Source organism: Lissotriton vulgaris, chromosome 10 (assembly GCF_964263255.1).
Source record: "Lissotriton vulgaris chromosome 10, aLisVul1.2, whole genome shotgun sequence".
Classification (NCBI taxonomy): Eukaryota; Metazoa; Chordata; class Amphibia; order Caudata; family Salamandridae; genus Lissotriton; species Lissotriton vulgaris.
In genome coordinates, this window is record NC_141698.1 from 232,172,791 (window position 1) to 232,192,634 (window position 19,844).

The 19,844-nt window shown below is 45.8% G+C and overlaps 1 protein-coding gene across 1 annotated transcript in view; it reads left to right on the forward strand.

Moving 5' to 3' along the window:
- AGAP3 (ArfGAP with GTPase domain, ankyrin repeat and PH domain 3) overlaps nt 1–19,844 on the forward strand; it is a 1,596,783-nt gene that overhangs the window by 386,586 nt on the left and 1,190,353 nt on the right. Inside the window, exon 7 of the mRNA XM_086940918.1 lies at nt 9,365–9,492. Coding sequence (XP_086797044.1) covers nt 9,365–9,492 — 128 coding nt within the window. The remainder of the gene's footprint in view (nt 1–9,364; nt 9,493–19,844) is intronic.

Genomic DNA, 19,844 nt, shown 5'->3' on the forward strand with positions numbered 1-19,844 from the left:
TGTATCATAAAATTCAGACTATCAAAGACACCTCAATTCCTCTTGCATTTTTGGATATGGTCCAGAATTTGATGCTTGAAGATTTCCTTCTTCTTAATATTCAAAGTAATGTTCCTCCTTTTTCACCTTCTTTATAAATGAAACTTGACTTTTTAATATTGACTTGCTGAAACTTGATGCCTACTCTTTCTTGCTCTCTCCTGAGGTAGAATGCTTGGCTTTCATCCCAGATCCAACTTTACATTAACAGGGTGGTAAAATCCGCCATCTTCTTCCTCAAGAAATGTAAACACCTCACTTCTTCAAACCACCCAAAAATAGCACTTGATCATTTTTGCAATATCCAGATTTGACGTTGGGAATGCAATCCTAGCAGACATCTCGCAGCTAGTGGAAGCTCAGTTTAAGGCTGCCTAGCTATGCAAGGATCACTTTCAAGCTGTGTTGTCTTGTCTACTAGACTGTCAATTTTAACCACCCTCTTTCTCTTACTGAACTGTTTCATATCTTCAGCAGAAAAAGAGAATTGATTAGATTTTTCATTTGTAAAGTGTTCGATTGCCCAGAGGTGTTTTGGCACTGCTTCTGTCTAACCACATCACCAGACAACAGGGTTTAGGTGTCAATGGGGTTTATGCAAATATACATGATGATTGGTTACGTAAAGGATAGACCAGAGGAGCAAGTGAAGTCAAAGGAGACATACATTTAAGAAAGAGTCGTCACTAACCAGGACTGTGAGGAGCCTCGTGTCCTGGTGACTCAACTTAACTTCTATAAATGTATAAATAGTAAGAATGTTATATTACCTTCACAGGTAGATGAATGCCATTTAATAAAAATGCACAACAAAGCATTATACTGCTTACAAGAGAATACCAAAACCCTCTAGGCTAACCTGTGTGCTATCCCCCACCCGCATTCTAGGTGCAGGGGTGTAACAAACGCCCCCGCAGCCCCTGCGGTGGGGGGGGGCACTCTCTTCAGTAAATGAAGGGGGCCCGGCCCCCCCTCCCTCAGCACTTCGGTGAGAGCTGTGAGAGAGGCTTGCGCTAAAGCATGCCTCTCTCCCTCTGAAGCAGGTGCAGGCTGTCTGCAGCCTGCTCTGGGCCCCTTGCCCCCTCCATCTGACTGAAGAGAAACAAAGTATCAACCTACATTGTTTCTCTTCAGTCAGAGATGCCAGGCCTGGAAAGAGGATGGGGGTTGGGGCCCAGAGACAGCATTCCCCACAGGGCTCCCTCCTCTGAGAACAGCCAAGGACAAGGATGGGGGTGGAGGCCCCAGAGAGTAGGAGGCAGCACAGAGCACTGCTCAGCACTGTGACAAGGAGGGGGGGGGGGGGCAGAGAGAGCTGGAGGCAGCACAGAGCACTGCTCAGGACCGTCACAAGGACGGGGTGGGGGCCCCAGACAGAGCAGGAGGCAGCACAGAGCACTCCTCTGGGACCCTGACAAGGACGTGGGCTGGGGGCCCCAGAGAGAGAGGAGGCAGCACAGAGCACCGCTCGGGACCCTGACAAGGACGGGGGCTGGATCCCCAGAGAGAGAGGAGGCAGCACAGAGCACTGCTAAGGACCCTGACAAGGACGGGGGCTGGGGGCCCCGGAGGGAGAGGAGGCAGCACAGAGCACTGCCCAGGACCCTGACAAGGACGGGGCTGGGGGGCCCAGAGAGAGAGGAGGCAGCACAGAGCACTGCTCAGGATCCTGACAGGGACGGTTGGCTGGGGGCCCCATAGAGAGAGGAGGCAGCACAGAGCACTGCTCGGGACCATGACAAGAACGGGGGTGGGGGCCCCAGAGAGAGAGCAGGAGGCAGCACAGAGCACTGCTCAGGACCTTGACAAGGACGGGGGGCCCAGAGAGCAGAAGGTAGCACAGAGCACTGCTCAGGACCCTGACAAGGATGGGGGTGGGGGCCCCAGAGAGAGAGCAGGACGGAGCACAGATCACTGCTTAGGACCCTGACAAGGGGGGGGGGGGCAGAGAGTGAGCAGAAGGCAGCACAGGGCACTGCTCGGGACCCTGACCAGGGTGGGAGTGGGGGCCCCCAGAGAGAGCATTCTCCAGGGCAAAGCTCATATGAGAAGGGATGAGGCAGCAAAATGGTGCCCTCAGGTAAGCACTCTTGTTAGAAGCACCATGTGGGCGTCTGCAGGGGGGCAAGGGGGGCCGAGAAGTGTGCAAGGAAGAGGGGAGAAGGGTGCAAGGTAGAGAGGATAAGGGTGCAAGGTAGAGAGGATAAGGGTGCAAGGTAGAGAGGAGATGGGTGCAAGGCAGATAGGAGCTGGGTGCAAGGCGGAGAGGAGATGGGTGCAAGGCGAAGGGGAGAAGGGTGCAAGGCAGAGAGGAGAAGGGTGCAAGGCAGAGGGGAGAAGGCTGCCAGGTAGAGGGGAGAAGGCTGCAAGGCAGAGGGGAGAAGGCTGCAAGGCAGAGGGGAGAAGGCTGCAAGGCAGAGGGGAGAAGGCTGCAAGGCAGAGGGGAGAAGGGTGCAAGGTAGAGAGAAGGGTGCAAGGTAGAGGAGAAAGGTGCAAGGCGGAGAGGAGATGGGTGCAAGGCGGAGAGGAAATGGGTGCAAGGCGGAGGGCAGAAGGGTTCAAGGCAGAGAGGAGAAGGGTGCAAGGCAGAGGGGAGAAGGGTGCAAGGCAGAGGGGAGAAGGGTGCAAGGTAGAAAGGAGAAGGGTGCAAGGTAGAGAGGAGAAGGGCGCAAGGTGGAGGGGAGAAGGGTGCAAGGCGGAGAGGCAGAGGGGAGAAGGGTGCAAGGCAGAGAGGAGAAGGGTGCAAGGCGGAGGGGGAGAAGGGTGCAAGACAAAGGGGAGAAGGGTGCAAGGCAGAGGGGAGAAGGGTGCAAGGCAGAGGGGACAAGGCTGCAAGGCAGAGGGGAGAATGGTGAAAGGTAGAAAAGGGTGCTAGGCGGAGGGGGAGAAGGGTTCAAGGGGGAGGGGGAGAAGGGTGCAAGGGAGAGGGCGAGAAGGGTGCAAGGCAGAGGGGAGAAGAGTGCAAGGGGGATGGTGATGAAGTAAAAAATGTGCCCCCCTGGAAACATTTCTGCGGACGCCCATGGCAATTCACACTACTTTGTGAGAGAGAGTGGAGTGAGAGAGAGAGTGGAGTGAGAGAGAGAGTGGAGTGAGAGAGAGAGTGGAGTGAGAGAGAGAGTGGAGTGAGAGAGAGAGTGGAGTGAGAGAGAGAGTGGAGTGAGAGAGAGAGTGGAGTGAGAGAGAGAGTGGAGTGAGAGAGTGGGGAGAGAGAGAGAGTGAGTGGAGAGAGAGTGGATAGAGTGGAAAGAGAGTGGAGAGAGACGGTGGAGAGAGACGGTGGAGAGAGACGGTGGAGAGAGACGGTGGAGAGAGACGGTGGAGAGTGACAGTGGAGAGTGACAGTGGAGAGTGACAGTGGAGAGAGAGAGTGGCGAGAGAGAGAGTGGCGAGAGAGAGAGTGGCGAGAGAGAGAGTGGCGAGAGAGAGAGTGGCGAGAGAGAGAGTGGCGAGAGAGAGAGTGGCAAGAGAGAGAGTGGCAAGAGAGAGAGTGGCGAGAGAGAGAGTGGCGAGAGAGAGTGGCGAGAGAGAGAGAGCAGAGAGTGGAGAGAGCAGAAAGTGGAGAGAGCAGAAAGTGGAGAGAGCAGAGAGTGGAGAGAGCAGAGAGTGGAGAGAGCAGAGAGTGGAGAGAGCAGAGAGTGGAGAGAGCAGAGAGTGGAGAGAGCAGAGAGTGGAGAGAGCAGAGAGTGGAGAGAGCAGAGAGTGGAGAGAGCAGAGAGTGGAGAGAGCAGAGAGTGGAGAGAGCAGAGAGTGGAGAGAGCAGAGAGTGGAGAGAGCAGAGAGTGGAGAGAGTGGAGAGAGTAGAGAGTGGAGAGAGTAGAGAGAGTGAGTGGAGAGAGAGAGTGTGGGGAGAGAGTGGAGAGAGTGAGAGCCGGTGGAGAGAGAGCCAGTGGAGAGAGATGGTCGAGAGTGACAGTGGAGAGTGGCAGTGGAGAGAGAGAGTGGCGAGAGAGAGAGAGTGGCGAGAGAGAGAGTGGCGAGAGAGAGAGTGGCGAGAGAGAGAGTGGCGAGAGAGAGAGTGGCGAGAGAGAGAGTGGCAAGAGAGAGAGAGACAAGAGAGAGAGAGAGGCGAGAGAGTGGCGAGAGAGAGAGTGGAGAGAGCAGAGAGTGGAGAGAGCAGAGAGTGGAGAGAGCAGAAAGTGGAGAGAGCAGAGAGTGGAGAGAGCAGAGAGTGGAGAGAGTGGAGAGAGCAGAGAGTGGAGAGAGCAGAGAGTGGAGAGAGCAGAGAGTGGAGAGAGCAGAGAGTGGAGAGAGCAGAGAGTGGAGAGAGTAGAGAGTGGAGAGAGTAGAGAGAGTGAGTGGAGAGAGAGAGTGTGGGGAGAGAGTGGAGAGAGTGAGAGCCGGTGGAGAGAGAGAGAGAGTGGAGAGAGAGAGAGAGAGTGGAGAGAGAGAGAAAGGGAGGAGAGAGAGAGAGTGGAGAGAGAGAGAGTGGAGAGAGAGAGAAAGGGAGGAGAGAGAGAGAGTGGAGAGAGAGAGTGAGTAGAGAGAGTGGAGAGATTAGAGAGAGTGGAGGGAGAGCCGAGCGAGAGAAGGGAGAGCAGAAAGAGAGAAGGGAGAGAGACAGTGGAGAGAGACAGTGGAGAGAGAGAGAGTGGAGATAGAGACAGTGGAGAGATAGAGAGAGTGGAGAGAGAGAGAGAGTGGAGAGAGAGAGAGTGGAGATAGAGACAGTGGAGAGATAGAGAGAGTGGAGAGAGAGAGAGAGAGTGGAGAGAGAGAGAGTGGAGAGAGAGAGCGGAGAGAGTGAAGAGAGAGAGAGTGGGGAGAGAGAGAGTGGAGGAAGAGAGAGTGGAGAGAGAGTGGAGACAGAGAGAGAGAGAGTGGAGAGAGAGTAGAGAGAGAGAGAGTAGAGAGAGAGGGTGGAGAGAGAGGGTGGAGAGAGAGGGTGGAGAGAGAGGGTGGAGAGAGAGAGTGGAGAGAGAGAGTGGAGAGCGAGAGTGGAGGGAGAGTGGAGAGAGAGAGAGTGGTGGAGAGAGAGAGGAGAGAGAGTAGAGAGAGAGAGTGGAGAGAGAGAGAGGAGAGAGAGAGAGGAGAGAGAGAGTAGAGAGAGAGTAGAGAGAGAGAGAGTGGAGAGAGGGAGAGTGGAGAGAGGGAGAGTGGAAAGAGGGAGAGTGGAGAGAGGGAGAGTGGAGAGAGGGAGAGTGGAGAGAGAGAGTGGCGAGAGACCGTGGAGAGAGAGAGAGTAGAGAGAGAGAGAGTAGAGAGAGAGAGAGTAGAGAGAGAGAGAGAGAGTAGAGAGAGAGAGAGAGTAGAGAGAGAGTAGAGAGAGAGAGAGTAGAGAGAGAGAGTAGAGAGAGAGAGGAGAGAGAGAGAGTGGAGAGAGAGAGAGTGGAGAGAGAGAGAGTGGAGAGAGAGAGAGTGGAGAGAGAGAGTGGAGAGAGAGAGTGGAGAGAGAGAGAGTGGAGAGAGACAGTGAAGAGAGACAGTGGCGAGAGAGAGAGAGAGAGAGAGATAGAGACAGAGTGGAGAGAGAGAGAGTGGAGAGAGAGAGAGTGGAGAGAGAGATGAGAGAGAGAGAGGAGAGAGAGTGTGGGGAGAAAGTAGAGTGAGTGAGAGACAGTGGAGAGAGGCAGTGGAGAGAGAAACAGTGGAGGGAGAGACAGTGGAGGGAGGTACTGTGGAGGGAGAGTCTGTGGAGGGAGAGACAGTGGAGATAGAGTGGACAGAGTTGAGAGAGAGAATGGAGAGAGAGATATAGTGGAGAGAGAGTAGAGACTGACTGACTCAGAGTCTGAATACTGAGTGGCGGAGAGAATGACTGGCTGAGAAACTGACAGAGAGAGAGAGACTGACTGACTGAGAGAGACTGACTGACTGACAGACTGACAGAAAGAGAGAGATAGAGAGACTGACAGAGAGAGACCGAATGACTGACAGAGAGAGAGAGACTGACAGACAGACTGACTGACTGAGAGAGACTTAATGACAGAGATAGAGAGGCTGACTGTCTGAGACAGACTGACTCTTTGAGTGAGAGAGAGAGAGAGAGAGAGAGAGCGAGACTGTGATGGAATTGGGGTCACAGTGTGTATGAAGCTATGCAATGCCTCTTAAGATTGCTATTGTCTACTAATAAAAATTTATTATCAAAATGTGCTCTTTGTAGTTACATCTTCTTTTGAAATACTGCATTGTCGCTTTGTCTAATGTTTTAAGACGGAAACGAGAAGCAGCAGTGGATGCACTTTTTTCAAAACTGAACGATGAGTGGGCGAGATGTTGTATATCATGACAGGAGTCTGCATCACGAAACCCATCTAAAATTGGGCAAACTTCCCCAGCGAACTGATGGCAGGGACCATGTAATGAATGGACCACCACCTATGATAGCCTGCTGGCAGACTAAGCCCAACCTTTAACTCCACCATCCAGTGTTACTTATAACGGCTGTATTGGTGACAGTGGCGTAACAATCGCCTGCATCCCCTGCAGAATGGCGGGTCGCTGGCCTGAGAGCTCTAGACTGGCACAGAGGATGGGAGGGGGGCCTCCTCCATGTAGTTGGCAGGGTGCCCCTCAAGTTTCGTTACGACACTGTCTAGCTGGTAAAATGTCACTTTATATACTGTTCTTTTATTGCATGACCTGAAGTTCCTGCAACAATGTCTCAATGTTTTTTACGCTATTGCACACTGTCTTCTCTGTGATGGACAGGAGTATGGTAGCCCTTGAAGAATTAGTACTACCATAACATGAATCCTACATACTTTCACCTCTTTGAATCCTTTCCAGGAACCGAAAAGCACCTTGCCAAGTATGCTCACCAGCAAAAGGCAACTCTTAGACAAAATGTAGGGATTAGAAGCTACCTTGCTGGCAGCCAGGCTGGTCTCCACTGTAGAGTGGAAAACCATCCTTCGTCCTGTACTGCACAGTAGACGATTACAGGTTACATTCAGCCATGGATAGCCTGTTTTTGAATTTTCTCTACAAATTGTTAGAATAAAAGGAATTGGAAGCCAACACTCTTTACCAATAGAGGACTCTGATTCAGACAATCTATAGTTTGAAAAACGATCTTTCACTAAGGCTGAGATTAACGATTGGATCATGCTACCCTATTAAATGGAAGTGAGCACACCTTCTTTGCCTTCAGGAAGCTTCGAAACCCCATTTTTTTCATCTGTTGCTGAACTAATGCCTACTTATCTTCCAACAAAGACTAAAAGTTTACAGGAATTTACGTCATTCCTGCTTCCCCCCCTGCAATTTATAAATCACAAAGATCTTCAGAGAAGGCTCTCACAATATTTAATTTGTATTATGAACATTTGCAATTGTGTTAGTATTCTGGGTGCCGTTGATTCAGTTTTAATGTTTTTACTTTTAGTATGTGAATTGTTGAGTTTCTTGTAAAGTGCCTAAAAGCCTTATGGGGCGGATCTGTTATATAAGACTATTAAGTAAATAAAATGTTTCTAATGATCTACCACATTTTTGATTCCTTCTTTGGGAGAAAGAGCAGTTAGAGACAGTTAGGCCTTTTAAGTATTCACTTGCTTGCTTAGGCACTATGATCTAATAAGGGTGGGAATGTTTGCCAGCGGCTGAGCTCAAACACTGAGTATGTCCCCAAGCCTTATAGCTTCTGGTGAAGTGTCTTTAAACCACCTGACAATAAAGAACTTTGTTTACTTTGGGTGTATGGCATGTTGATCCATACATCATATTTTATACACCTCTTAGGGGAATTGCATCACAAGTAGTCCGTCTTGCACAGATTTTATTTGTGTTTCTTTAGAATAACAGTCCTCAGTATCTTTTCTTTTCGCTTTAGGATTACCATACTTCAAGGATTGTGTGAATCTACATGAGCAATAGAAAAATAAAATGAATACATTGATTTCCTAAAGCCTCAGATGTTCGGGTTGTGATTACAGTGCAAGTGAAGTGACTGCGTCTAGGAAACTTTTTGTACTGTGGCTTCCATCAGTATCCATCTTATGACAATTTATTTGTGGGCTGAACTCATTTATTGTTATTATTGTAACTGTTAGGAAATGAGAATGGGAGTAGGCAGAGAATGCACTGACACGTTCCACCATAAGAACAGAGTATTGTACTTATGTGACATCTCTTTTCTCATGGAAGCATTTAACACTAGGTGGAACATGCCTCTGAACAGCTATTGGGGCTCCAATGTTGCAGATAACGTGTCCTTAACGATTCAGAAACTCCTTGAACCCACTACACTGTGACCCCATTATCTGATCTCCATTATTAAAGCCCATTTGGTATATCCTACTCTGTTCTCTGCAGGCCAACTAACTGGTACCTGTAGAGAAAGGTTCTTTTGAATGCATATTTATAGGTCTGCCCCTAGCTACTAAAGCCGCATCATGAAAATACTCCTCTAAACATGCTGGTCGTCATGAGGAGCCCCTGAGGATTTTGAGGCCAGAAGTTATCTGGAAGACTTATCTTTTAAGCATATTAGGCAGGCTGCTGGTGCAGCCAGCACAGCTCATGTGAATGTTAGAATGGGATGGTGGTACAGGGTTGGTTGTGAAAATGGAGAGTTGTATGATCCTGTGTAACTATGTCTAGCTGTCACCTGATGAACTGTTCCCAGCCTGTTTATATCTTTTTTCATTATCTTCCCTTCTATACTTTATTCCTCCTCTTCTTAATGCTCATCCTTTCCTGGTTCTCCCATCTTCTATTTATTACTCTCTTTTTCTTGTTTTCATGTCTGCACCTTCTTGATTTTTCTCTGGAATGTGATGCTTTACTGTATACTTTTTCATTCTGTTCCTCCCTCCTTTCCCTTTTCAACTTCTGTTTGCTCTCATGCCCCTTGCTACGATTTCCAATTACTTCCACTCATGTGTTGCTTCTGCCGACCATTCACCATATTTCTCATTTTCATATTGCTTCTCCATGGTTCCATTTACCTTTAACTCTATTTTTCTACTCCTGTTTCTTGATTATTTCTGGCATCACAATTCTCTATTCTCTTTCCTCAATTTGTGCCCTTCTTTCATTATCCTCTTTTTGTTTATGTTCCACACACTCTCTTCATTCCTCGTCCCTTGTCAATAATTACTTCCCCCTTCTTGGTGCTTCTTCACCTTTTCCTTCTTTCTATTCACCATACGGATGTTTATCTTGCTGCTGCCCTTACTTTTTTTTACCATTCTCCTTCTACTTATTGTTTTTTTTCGTTTCTCACCCTGTCTCATATATCATTTCTCATTTTCTTTATGCGTGTCCTGAACGCTTCCATCCTTTATCTACTTTTTCTCCTTTCCTTTCTCAACTCATACACATTTCATTTCTTGTTTTCCTTCTTTCCCTTTCTTGCCTTGCATTTTCTTTGTCTCAGTGGCACAGAAGGTTGTAGCTCTACGGAAGAAGCAGCAGCTCTCCATAGGACCCTGCAAGTCATTACCAAACTCACCGAGCCATTCGTCGGTCTCTACAGCTGCAATCCCCTCTGTACACGTTAACTCGGTAAGTCTTGCTTGCTCCTATTCATGTTTGTACAAAATGTTTTTCTGTGTAGTTCTGTCGATGTAATCAATTTTTGGGCAAAATGTTCTAAAGAACTTGACATGTTTAATATTAAACCCAGGAGTTTCATAGGAAGCATGATGCAGAAGCTTTGTGAAAGTTAGCACGGTAGAGTAAACAACAAGAAGAACATTACTTTAAGTAATAAAAGAGATTCAAACTAGAAATTAAATAGAATCAATAGTAGATTGTTGGTTTCGTGTTAATGCAAGCTTTAACAAGAAATACTTAATGACTTGGTAAATAAAAAGGTATTGCAGACACAATTGAACCACAGCAGGATGTTGAATATGTCGTAACAGGTTACCCAATTACATAACCATAGGATCTTTGTACATTAGTGCGAATATGGTTTCTTTTCCATAGTAAATGGTTTGATTTGGTTAATAATATGTATCCTAGCACGCTTGTGCAGAAAGGGTTTCTGTGGAATACTGTAAGTCCACACGGTGATTCATTGGTGTCTTAATGTTTATATATAGTGATGGTTTGTGCGCATCAGCAGACTGAGTGGGCCCCAACACAATTTAGAGAGAATTGGTACTTAGTCATGAGTACTCTAGCATTATTGATCGCTATAGCGAAGTGTGTTCTACCAGACAATTATTTGAGAATCACCAGAAGAGGGGTTTTGCCCAGCTCACATGTTGGGAGCCAGGAATATATGTTTGGATTGGGCAGAAGTTGTGTGCTGCCACAAAAAAGGGCCAGCTCTCTACTAAGGGTGGGCGGAACTCGAACTCGCAGAGTTTCACTCTGCAGGATTCCTCGGAGTTGCAGGAAAACTCAGCGAGATTCCGCAGATTTCTGCAAACGGGTGGAAATCGGCATTTTGTGCTGCTTGCAAAAATCAGTGTGAACAGCAACATGCAGCACACTGATTTTTGATACTACTCAAGTTGGTTTTGCTGCCGCTCAAGTAGATTTACTACTTGAGCGACAGCTTTCCCACTGCGAATGGCCACAACCACCCGCATTGAGAAAATCTCACTGTGTGCCCACCTGCACCCAAAAATCACTCCAGAGGACGACAATTCTCGGTCATGCTCTTACTGTTGGTTAGCCGGGCACAAGAAAAAACTCTTCCCCAGGGGCGTTGGCGGAATTTGGCTAGAACTCCGGATTACAAGTAGCCAACTCTCCGGCACCTCCTCCAGTGGAGCAGAATTTATCGCCCACCCCTACTCTCTACACAGCTGTGATCATTGTGTTTATTTATCCAGCTGCCTGAGTGGCACTCACTTGTCATTGGAATGCTATGAAAGTGTTTTCAAGAACTAGATAATGTATGGTGTTTTTCTCTAACAGCAGAACAGATGGGAGTAGGCTATTCATTAATGTATATATGGAATTTTAGATCTAGCTTCACTCTGCATTCATCATTCTGCCTGTTAGCATTGCCAATGCTTGTTTCAAAGTTGTACCTCTGTTGTGTTTTTTTCACCTTCGACGTGGCAAGTGCTCCTCCGCCCTAATGAGTTGCAACCTCTAGAAATTTGCCATTGGAAGTGCCTTGCTGAGTGGAGTTAATTACTATGCCCATAGCTGACAGGTCAAAGAACCCAGTGAAAAAAATAGGTAATCTCAGAGAAATTAAGATTATCCTTCTGGAGGAAGAGGACATGATTGAGAATGTGTACTGTGCTTACCAGCAATTCCCACTTAACTAAACTAGGGGACGTTTCACGTCTTAAAAATAGTTAGATGGCAGACGTCTGTCTTTGAAGCCATGCCAGGGCTGTATATGCAGAGAAAGGCTCAGCGTGAATATGTTATCTGACTTTAAGAGAGTTACCATCTTGGATAACGTCAAGAATCCTATACATTAGTGGGATAGTCGGAGCGCTGATTCCCTTAACTTGAAGAGATTCTAGAGTTGTTGAAAGAGTTTCATAGATTATGTTTTTGTCATTTGAACTATTACTGAGGAAATTCTTTAACCAGTTTGTAGAATATCTGAACACTGTCCAAACCTTAAAATTCCTAGGCACTCCTAGTAGTGACCATAGCACCTTCTTAGATATTATAAAGCACAACTCGCGAAGGCTATTTACACTTTATATCGTAAACCTGCAGTCAGAAACTCCTTATTAGATTAACAGTTTCCACCCGAGAGTATTAAAAAATGTTTAACCATTTAACCACTCCCTCAGACTTAGATATAATTGCACTAATCGATTATATTTCTGAAACAAATGTCTCTAATGAAAAGACTGGTTGAGAGAGAATATCTATAAATTTTAATTCTTCATATGTGGTATATTGTATATTGTGCCCGAGTGATTTGTTTTACTTAGGGCTGGCAACCCAACATGTGAAAACCAGGATTTGTCAACTCAGGAGTTTGATTAGGTGCAAAGAGACACCTCTAGTGGCGCTAATGAATTACTTGGATAAAGGCCACACAGAAGACGATGTAAAAAGGCAGATGATTAATATGGGCAAAAAGCAGAAAGAAGAGGTAACATCTTCGATATTCTTCAGAAGCTAGAATGCAAGTTATTTCAGTGATTGACTCTATTACAGATTTATCACAAAAGAATAATGGTGTGGTGTGCAGTGTCATGTCCTCTAAGAAAGGACATTGTAGGTTAGCGGTGTAGGTGGCCTGGACAGAAATGAGATACTAGGAACTTCCTGGGAGAAGACAGGAAGCACTGGTTTGCCTCTCACTACATCTAGGGAAGCAGACAGAAGAGGATGTGTGGAGAGTAGCTCCACGTCAGTAGGCCATATATGGGCTGAGGAATTAATAAAGGTGAGTTAATAGCCATACACCAGGTACTGTCTTTTATGCAGAGTGTTATGCTTGCCAGTGCTGGGAAGAGAAACTAATCCAGAACAGTACAACTGGCAACGAGGGTGAGATCAAAGATCACATCTTGAAAAGGAAGCATATAACACAAGAAAGTACTAGTGCCGAGGAAGCACAGATTACCTGAAGCTAGCACTCAGCGTTAAAGAAAAGCAGGCATTCTCAGATGTACAAGCCATGCATGCTTCAGCCGAGGAGCAGCCATTTTGAAGTCAGTCTAGTTGAAGGACAGCCTATTAAATTCTATGGGGCGGCCATTTTGAAGTCCGGTGCCATGAGACAAAGGCACTAAAATCAATGAGGCAGCCATATTGGAATCAGGCAATACTGGAATAACTCATTGAACTAGACACCTATACTAAGGTCAGACACCAGGCCAGGTTAACATCTGAAAGAAACACACATAGCTGGGGAGCATCAAATTCAGAAAGGCTTTACAAAGAAAGTGTGCCGCTTCTAGAAAGAATACAGCAGTCACCTTTGAGTGAGTTATCGCAGAATTGAAAGGAAAGTAACACCAGTGGGTAAGCAACGAAGTGAGGCGTGCCAGGAATGGATAACCCACTGAAACACAAAAAGACAACTAGCATACAAGATCTCTACTCAAGAGGGCCGACCAATAATACATAACAAAGTGCACACACTGCAAACATCACAGTGACCAATCCTGTGGTAACATCATACTAGCACATCCCACCATCATGCCGGTGGGAAAAGGTATACAAAAACCTAACCCCTGTATGGAAGTGCACCCACAGTCATACAAACCACCACCTAGAGTTTGGGTTCCAAATGGAAATGGTGGCTGGAGTCACTGGGTGAATTTCTTGCAGAGGCCAGTGAGCGAAGAGACAAACAACAGCTGCCATTACTACTTCAGCTGGTGGGGCATGAAGGCCAACGCCTAATCAGGGCATTTCTTACAAAGGACGCAGAGATGTATGAAAAACTCAAAGAGATGCTACGTGCCTGTTTGAACACAAAGAGAGATGTGGATCAAGAATGCCTCGTCTTCAACTCAGCATGCAAGGAACCAGGTGAATCATTAACACATTCCATTACAAGGTTACAAAGTCTAGTACAATACTGATATTTCAATACATTTTTAAATGAAATGCAATTCGACTCAGGGTAATTGAGGGCTGTTCAACACCAGGCAATACAGCAAGATCTGCCAATTGTAGCTATCACTGAATGAAATCATCAGGAGGACCAAAGCAGGAGATCGGGCCAAAGAAAGTCAATTGCAACTCAATTTAAGAAGGAAGGACAAGAGACATTAGATGTTTCTCATGTCAGTGAGTAAAGCCCAATAGACCAAAAAGAGGGAAAGAGCGAGGGCAAAGATAGACCAGAGACAAGATAGCACAATAGACGACGTGACACAAAATACTCCGATTCAACAATACGCTTTGACAGAGGAGGATGGCAAATGAAAGACCTGGACAATAGGGGATTGTGACAGCCAAATTGAAATAACTTCAATGAGCCATTCACCAAACTTCGCAGGCGATTTTGAAAAAGCATAGCATCAAGCAGTGGGACAGATCACACAAATGGCACAGACAACAGCGTATTCAACAGGCAGGACGAAGAAACAAACTACAGAACATTGGGCAATTCACCCCTTCTCTGGAACCAGTATACAAACACACCTGTGACAACGACCGTTCTTGGAGTCTCCTAGACTTTTCCAAAGAAGCATCAAGCAGTGGGACAGGTCACACACATGGCACAGACAGTGCAGCCAACAAGCGAGAAGAAGAAACAAACCACTGAAGAATCAGCCATTCAAGCAGACTCCAGAAACCGGTATAGCAACACAATGGATACACCCATGTCAATAAGGAGAAAACTGAGAGGCAACATTAAACGTCACATTAGAGGAGCCAAGATAAAATCCACTGGGGCCAAACAAAAGAACAAAACACTCAGGTGTCAAGTGACGCCTCCCACGGTGCAAGAGCACATTAGACACTTTGGAATATGAACTGAAAGAAACGTCCCAAAGATACCTCCGACTCAAGGAGCAGTTCATCACAGTCCATCTGCTCAATCTCACCAGTCAGACTACACCCAAAATAACTTTCTCAAAGGAAATCATAGAAAACTTGTCTCATTTAGAAAGCATGTCAACAAAATCACTCAGGTCAACGGAATCATCTGGCATGTCAGGATCGAGAATCGCTCTTGCAGTCAATGACCTAAATGCACAGTGGAATCGGAGTACTTTCAGAGCATCACATCACATGCCAGTGACTCCAAACAATCACCTATCCCACAACACAACCTACCATGTCAGTTATATTCACATCAAGGCATGAAGGTTTTCCCTTTACCTGTGATGGGGAAGCCCGACTGACTCAAAGAACTTGCAGAATAAGAACAAATGTATGGGAAATTACCCGGAACTGTTAGGGAAATGTCCCATCCCTCTGTAAGAAAGGCCAAGACGTGTTGGCAGAGACATGTCATTCTCAAAGAAAGGGGGATGAGAAAGGAACATGCAGATCCCCGAATGGTCAAAGAGTTCAATATTGCCATAAGCAACTGGTAGCGGGTGAGGCAAACAAAACAAGTTAACAGGCCTAAGAGTAGACACCTGCTCTTGTCAAGCCATGGAGAAGGAACAATACTCACCCCACCAACAAACACATTTAGCAACAGAATATAGAAACCAATCAAGGAGCCCAAAGTATGCTCACCTCACCAACGAACACACCCCGCAACAGACATCAATCTCAACATCTGCAGAACTACGCTCAACATTCGCAGAGTGAAGAAACCAATTAGGGAGCCCAACGGATGCGCTGAAGAGATTGACTGAATTTATTTGTAAGTGAGGGGAATATGTCATATCCTCTAGGAAAGGACATTGTAATATAAGTAGGTCACTGGTTGAGCTGGCCTGAACAGAAATGAGAGGCCAGAAACTTCCTGAAAGGAAACAGGAAGCACTGGTTTCCCTCTCACTACATCGAGGGAAGCAGAGAGAAGAGGACATGTGTAGAATAGCTCCATATTAGTAGGCCATGTATAAGAGCTGAGGAATTCATAAAGATGAGTTAATAGCCTTCCACCAGGTGCTGTCTTTTATGCAGGGTGTTATGCTTGCCAGTGCTGTGAAGAGTAACCAATCCAGGACAGGACATACAATTGACTGCAATTTAAAAGAAATAAACAGATGCTCACACACAGACTAACGAAAAGATGGATTGACTGCGCAGACTGACTGCCTTCACCAAACAACTAATTGTGCAGTATTAGTAGGAGTGCATACTTTTTTAAATATTCTCTTTATCTAGAACTGTTCAATCTAATTCTCCTTGGAAATATGGACTAACTAAAGGCTGCTGTTCTACTCCATGTAATATTCACCTTTTATTGTAATATTTCTACTTCTTAGTCTGCTCATCCTATATATATAAAATTAGCATTACCGTTGCATTCAGCCTTTTATCCTTTGAAATTACTTTAACAAGTACTTTTTTTTCAAACTTGCGTATTGCATGTCTCTATTTCAAACTTGCACTTTCCTTAAATGCCTGTATGGGTATTCCTGTGGAGACAGTGGTGGTTTGCGCTGCCTTCTACACTGTCTGCATGGGCAGCCTCGAGTTTATTGGCCAATGCGGGCCTCAAACCAATATTCATATAGGCGCTGTTAGTCGGATGCATTTAATTCGTTAGAGCAACAACCACATTGCACTTGCTTCTCCAGCCCTCCACGAACCTTACCACCTCCTTTCGACATGGATGAGTAGCCCACCATTTTCCAGCCATTCAAATGACAATGTAATACAATGAAATCTGTAATCCTTGTATAAAAGTCAGTCTCTAAGTTTCTTTATACTAGGCAAATTGTGACGCACCCAGTCTCTGATTATATAGAAAAGATGTCAGAACTCGACTATTATAGGTTATTGCAGTCAAGTTCTGACATCCCAATGTCTGCTGCCAGAGACAGAAGCTGAGGTGAACGGAAGGTCAGGACACAGAGCATAATTGAAGCAGCAGTTTAAAGCAAAACGTTGCTTTTATTTCTATTTTGTTATGAGCTGTGTCTAATATCTGTGTAACAAATATTAACATTTTTTTGATGTGTTTAATTTTGCACCAGAGGTTTTATTTTATTCTTTGTTTGCAAACATGCTGGCTCTTTCATATGAAAGAGCTACACAACAAGGTTTTAAGTGGTTTGTGGGAAAGGTGATGAAGTGATCATGTATTAAATGGGCTAAAGTATCCCTTGGTGGGCATAATAAGGATACTATCTCACAACAGGGAGCGTGCACCCAATAGGTCCTCTATACCACTTATTGTATGTGCATAGATGGTTCAAATATCACTAGTGAGTGTGCTTATAGCAACGAGCTAAATGAGTGCTCACGCCACATTTCTTAGATATATGCTTTTATATATAATCTTGGGTCCTCCTCCATAGGTACCACCTGTGGCTGCTTCAGAACCGGACTGTGGTCACTTTGTTACATCTAACACTCAGGCGTAGGGAGGGATATTGTGTAGTTTAATAGATTAAGCGCCACAGGAAGGGAATACAGTCTTTGGGGAGGGCTATCCCTTTTGTATCAAGGGGAACAGTAGGGAGTCTTGACAGAGGATATGGGGAAATAACAGTCCTATTGGTGTCAGTTTCCTCACTGCACACCAGGTGAGTCCTTTCTCGTGAGTTCCCAGTCTTCTGCTTTCTCTTGGTTCCACAAGGAGAAGGGTTGTGGCGTATATGATATCCCTTAAATAAAACAGATACAAAATAATGTCAGGGCGTCTGGTTGCTCCAGTTCCCTCACTCTCTCACCCCGTTATAAAGAACAAAGGTCCTTAGCTTATTTAAGAATCAAAACAATGCAGTATAGGAACACAATGGAAAACTATACGAGTTTAAAATTTCCAAACCCAGCCGGGAAAGGAGTTTATTTTCTGGAGGCAATGTCCAATCTTTCAATATAAACGAAATAGCTTGACACAAGCCTGTGCCGTACAAAAAAAGAGAGGGAAAAGGAAGGATAGCATTAGAGTGAAAGGGGTGTCTTTCAGGCAAAGGAAGAGAGCAAGGACAGGGTACTGTAAACAAATCAAAGATTAATAACAGTATCGCCTGGAGTTGAGTATACACAATCTCATTTAACAGTATTATAAGTGTAAACCCACTCGTGGGTGTCGACGTTTCGATCCCTATTGCTCAACTAGATACATGGGATCATCATCAGGACTTTTATAATAGACAAAAACATGCCTGAATGAAATAAAGCCTCAGTAAAACGAGGAAAAAGACCTCAAAGGTGGGTGTCCTTCTCTTCAGAATACAACGATGGTGCTAAGATAGGGGCAGAACATTCAAGGTTTTGGTATGTGAATCTGAAAGGTCATGAGAGCAGTGGGGAGTAGGATAAAACTAAACCTACCACGTAAATACACGTCAGGGAGGTCTTTATGGGGGTCCAAAGGAAATTTGCTTAATTTAAAAATAGATGTAACTCGAGGTCCGTTTCCAACTGCAAAGAATGGCAGCTCTTACTCCACTCTGAATGAGCTCGGGGAGTAGCTTTAGCACTGCAGGCAACGGTGGCCGTGCATGTAGAATGCCAACAGTGTGGCGTTAAAGACGCAAGTCTGAATGTAGACGCGGATGCATCCGGCATTGACCGAGCAGCCCCACGAGAGACGCGTCTACATTCAGACTTGCGTCTTTAACGCCACACTGTTGGCATTCTACATGCACGGCCACCGTTGCCTGCAGTGCTAAAGCTACTCCCCGAGCTCATTCAGAGTGGAGTAAGAGCTGCCATTCTTTGCAGTTGGAAACGGACCTCGAGTTACATCTATTTTTAAATTAAGCAAATTTCCTTTGGACCCCCATAAAGACCTCCCTGACGTGTATTTACGTGGTAGGTTTAGTTTTATCCTACTCCCCACTGCTCTCATGACCTTTCAGATTCACATACCAAAACCTTGAATGTTCTGCCCCTATCTTAGCACCATCGTTGTATTCTGAAGAGAAGGACACCCACCTTTGAGGTATTTTTCCTCGTTTTACTGAGGCTTTATTTCATTCAGGCATGTTTTTGTCTATTATAAAAGTCCTGATGATGATCCCATGTATCTAGTTGAGCAATAGGGATCGAAACGTCGACACCCACGAGTGGGTTTACACTTATAATACTGTTAAATGAGATTGTGTATACTCAACTCCAGGCGATACTGTTATTAATCTTTGATTTGTTTACAGTACCCTGTCCTTGCTCTCTTCCTTTGCTTGAAAGACACCCCTTTCACTCTAATGCTATCCTTCCTTTTCCCTCTCTTTTTTTGTACGGCACAGGCTTGTGTCAAGCTATTTCGTTTATATTGAAAGATAGGACATTGCCTCCAGAAAATAAACTCCTTTCCCGGCTGGGTTTGGAAATTTTAAACTCGTATAGTTTTCCATTGTGTTCCTATACTGCATTGTTTTGATTCTTAAATAAGCTAAGGACCTTTGTTCTTTATAACGTAGTTATACCCATGGTACTTAGCTATCCGTTGGGTCCCCCTTGTACTAAAAAAACTCACTCTCTCACCCTTCACCGTCACCTCAGTGCTCTCATACATCCTTTGTGTGTGGCATGCTCAGTAAACCCGTGTCTGAAGGAGAATCCTACTTGTGCCTATTCCTCCACTTAGCTATTGAAAAGAGGTTCAGGAAGGGTACTTGCCTGAAGCCACGGCCCTTAAGGCCATGGCCTGGTGAGTCACTCAGCCCTTCTCACCTCCGGGTCGGCTTGACTGTTGCGCAGTGTCTCCTGGTGTTAATTTGATGTTCTCCGCCGGGCTGTCCGTGTCGTGTTGCTCCTTGATGCCTCCCGTCCTCTTCTCTGTTGGCAGCCTCTTCTCCCATCTCCCTCCTTGATGTGGCGTCCTCGTGCTCCTCAGTGTCCTCACCTCCTTCTTCCGGGTTCCGTGCTCCTTCCTCCTCTCTTCCATCCGGTTTATGACGGGCCTCCTTGGCGCCGTCCACTAGAGCGTTGTGCTCCCTTCCTTTATGCCACGGCCCCAGCACCATATTGAAATCCCTGCCCGAACGTGGCGTGGGATTACATGGACCCTCATCCAGATCACCTAATGTGACTGGGCAGGCACTACGCGTTTCCAAGCAGAGCTTTAAGGAGGTATAAGCAGGGGATTAGGTGTGTTAAAAATGCTTATAGATCCTATCATCCTACATTAATGAGCAAGGTCCATGGCAAGATTAAAAACGATAAGATGTATCTCAGGATACTATGGTCCTTAAAATCTATAGGTCGACATGTTCAGCTTTGGTTAATCTCAACACAAACGAAGGGGGAGGAGGATAGCATCTTACTTCGACCTCCTCGGGGGAAATATCAACACACATATAGAAGTAAGGCTTCTGAAGTCGCAATTTTTTATTGAGTGATAATTAAAGGTTAAAGTGTAGCAAAATGCAGTACTTTGT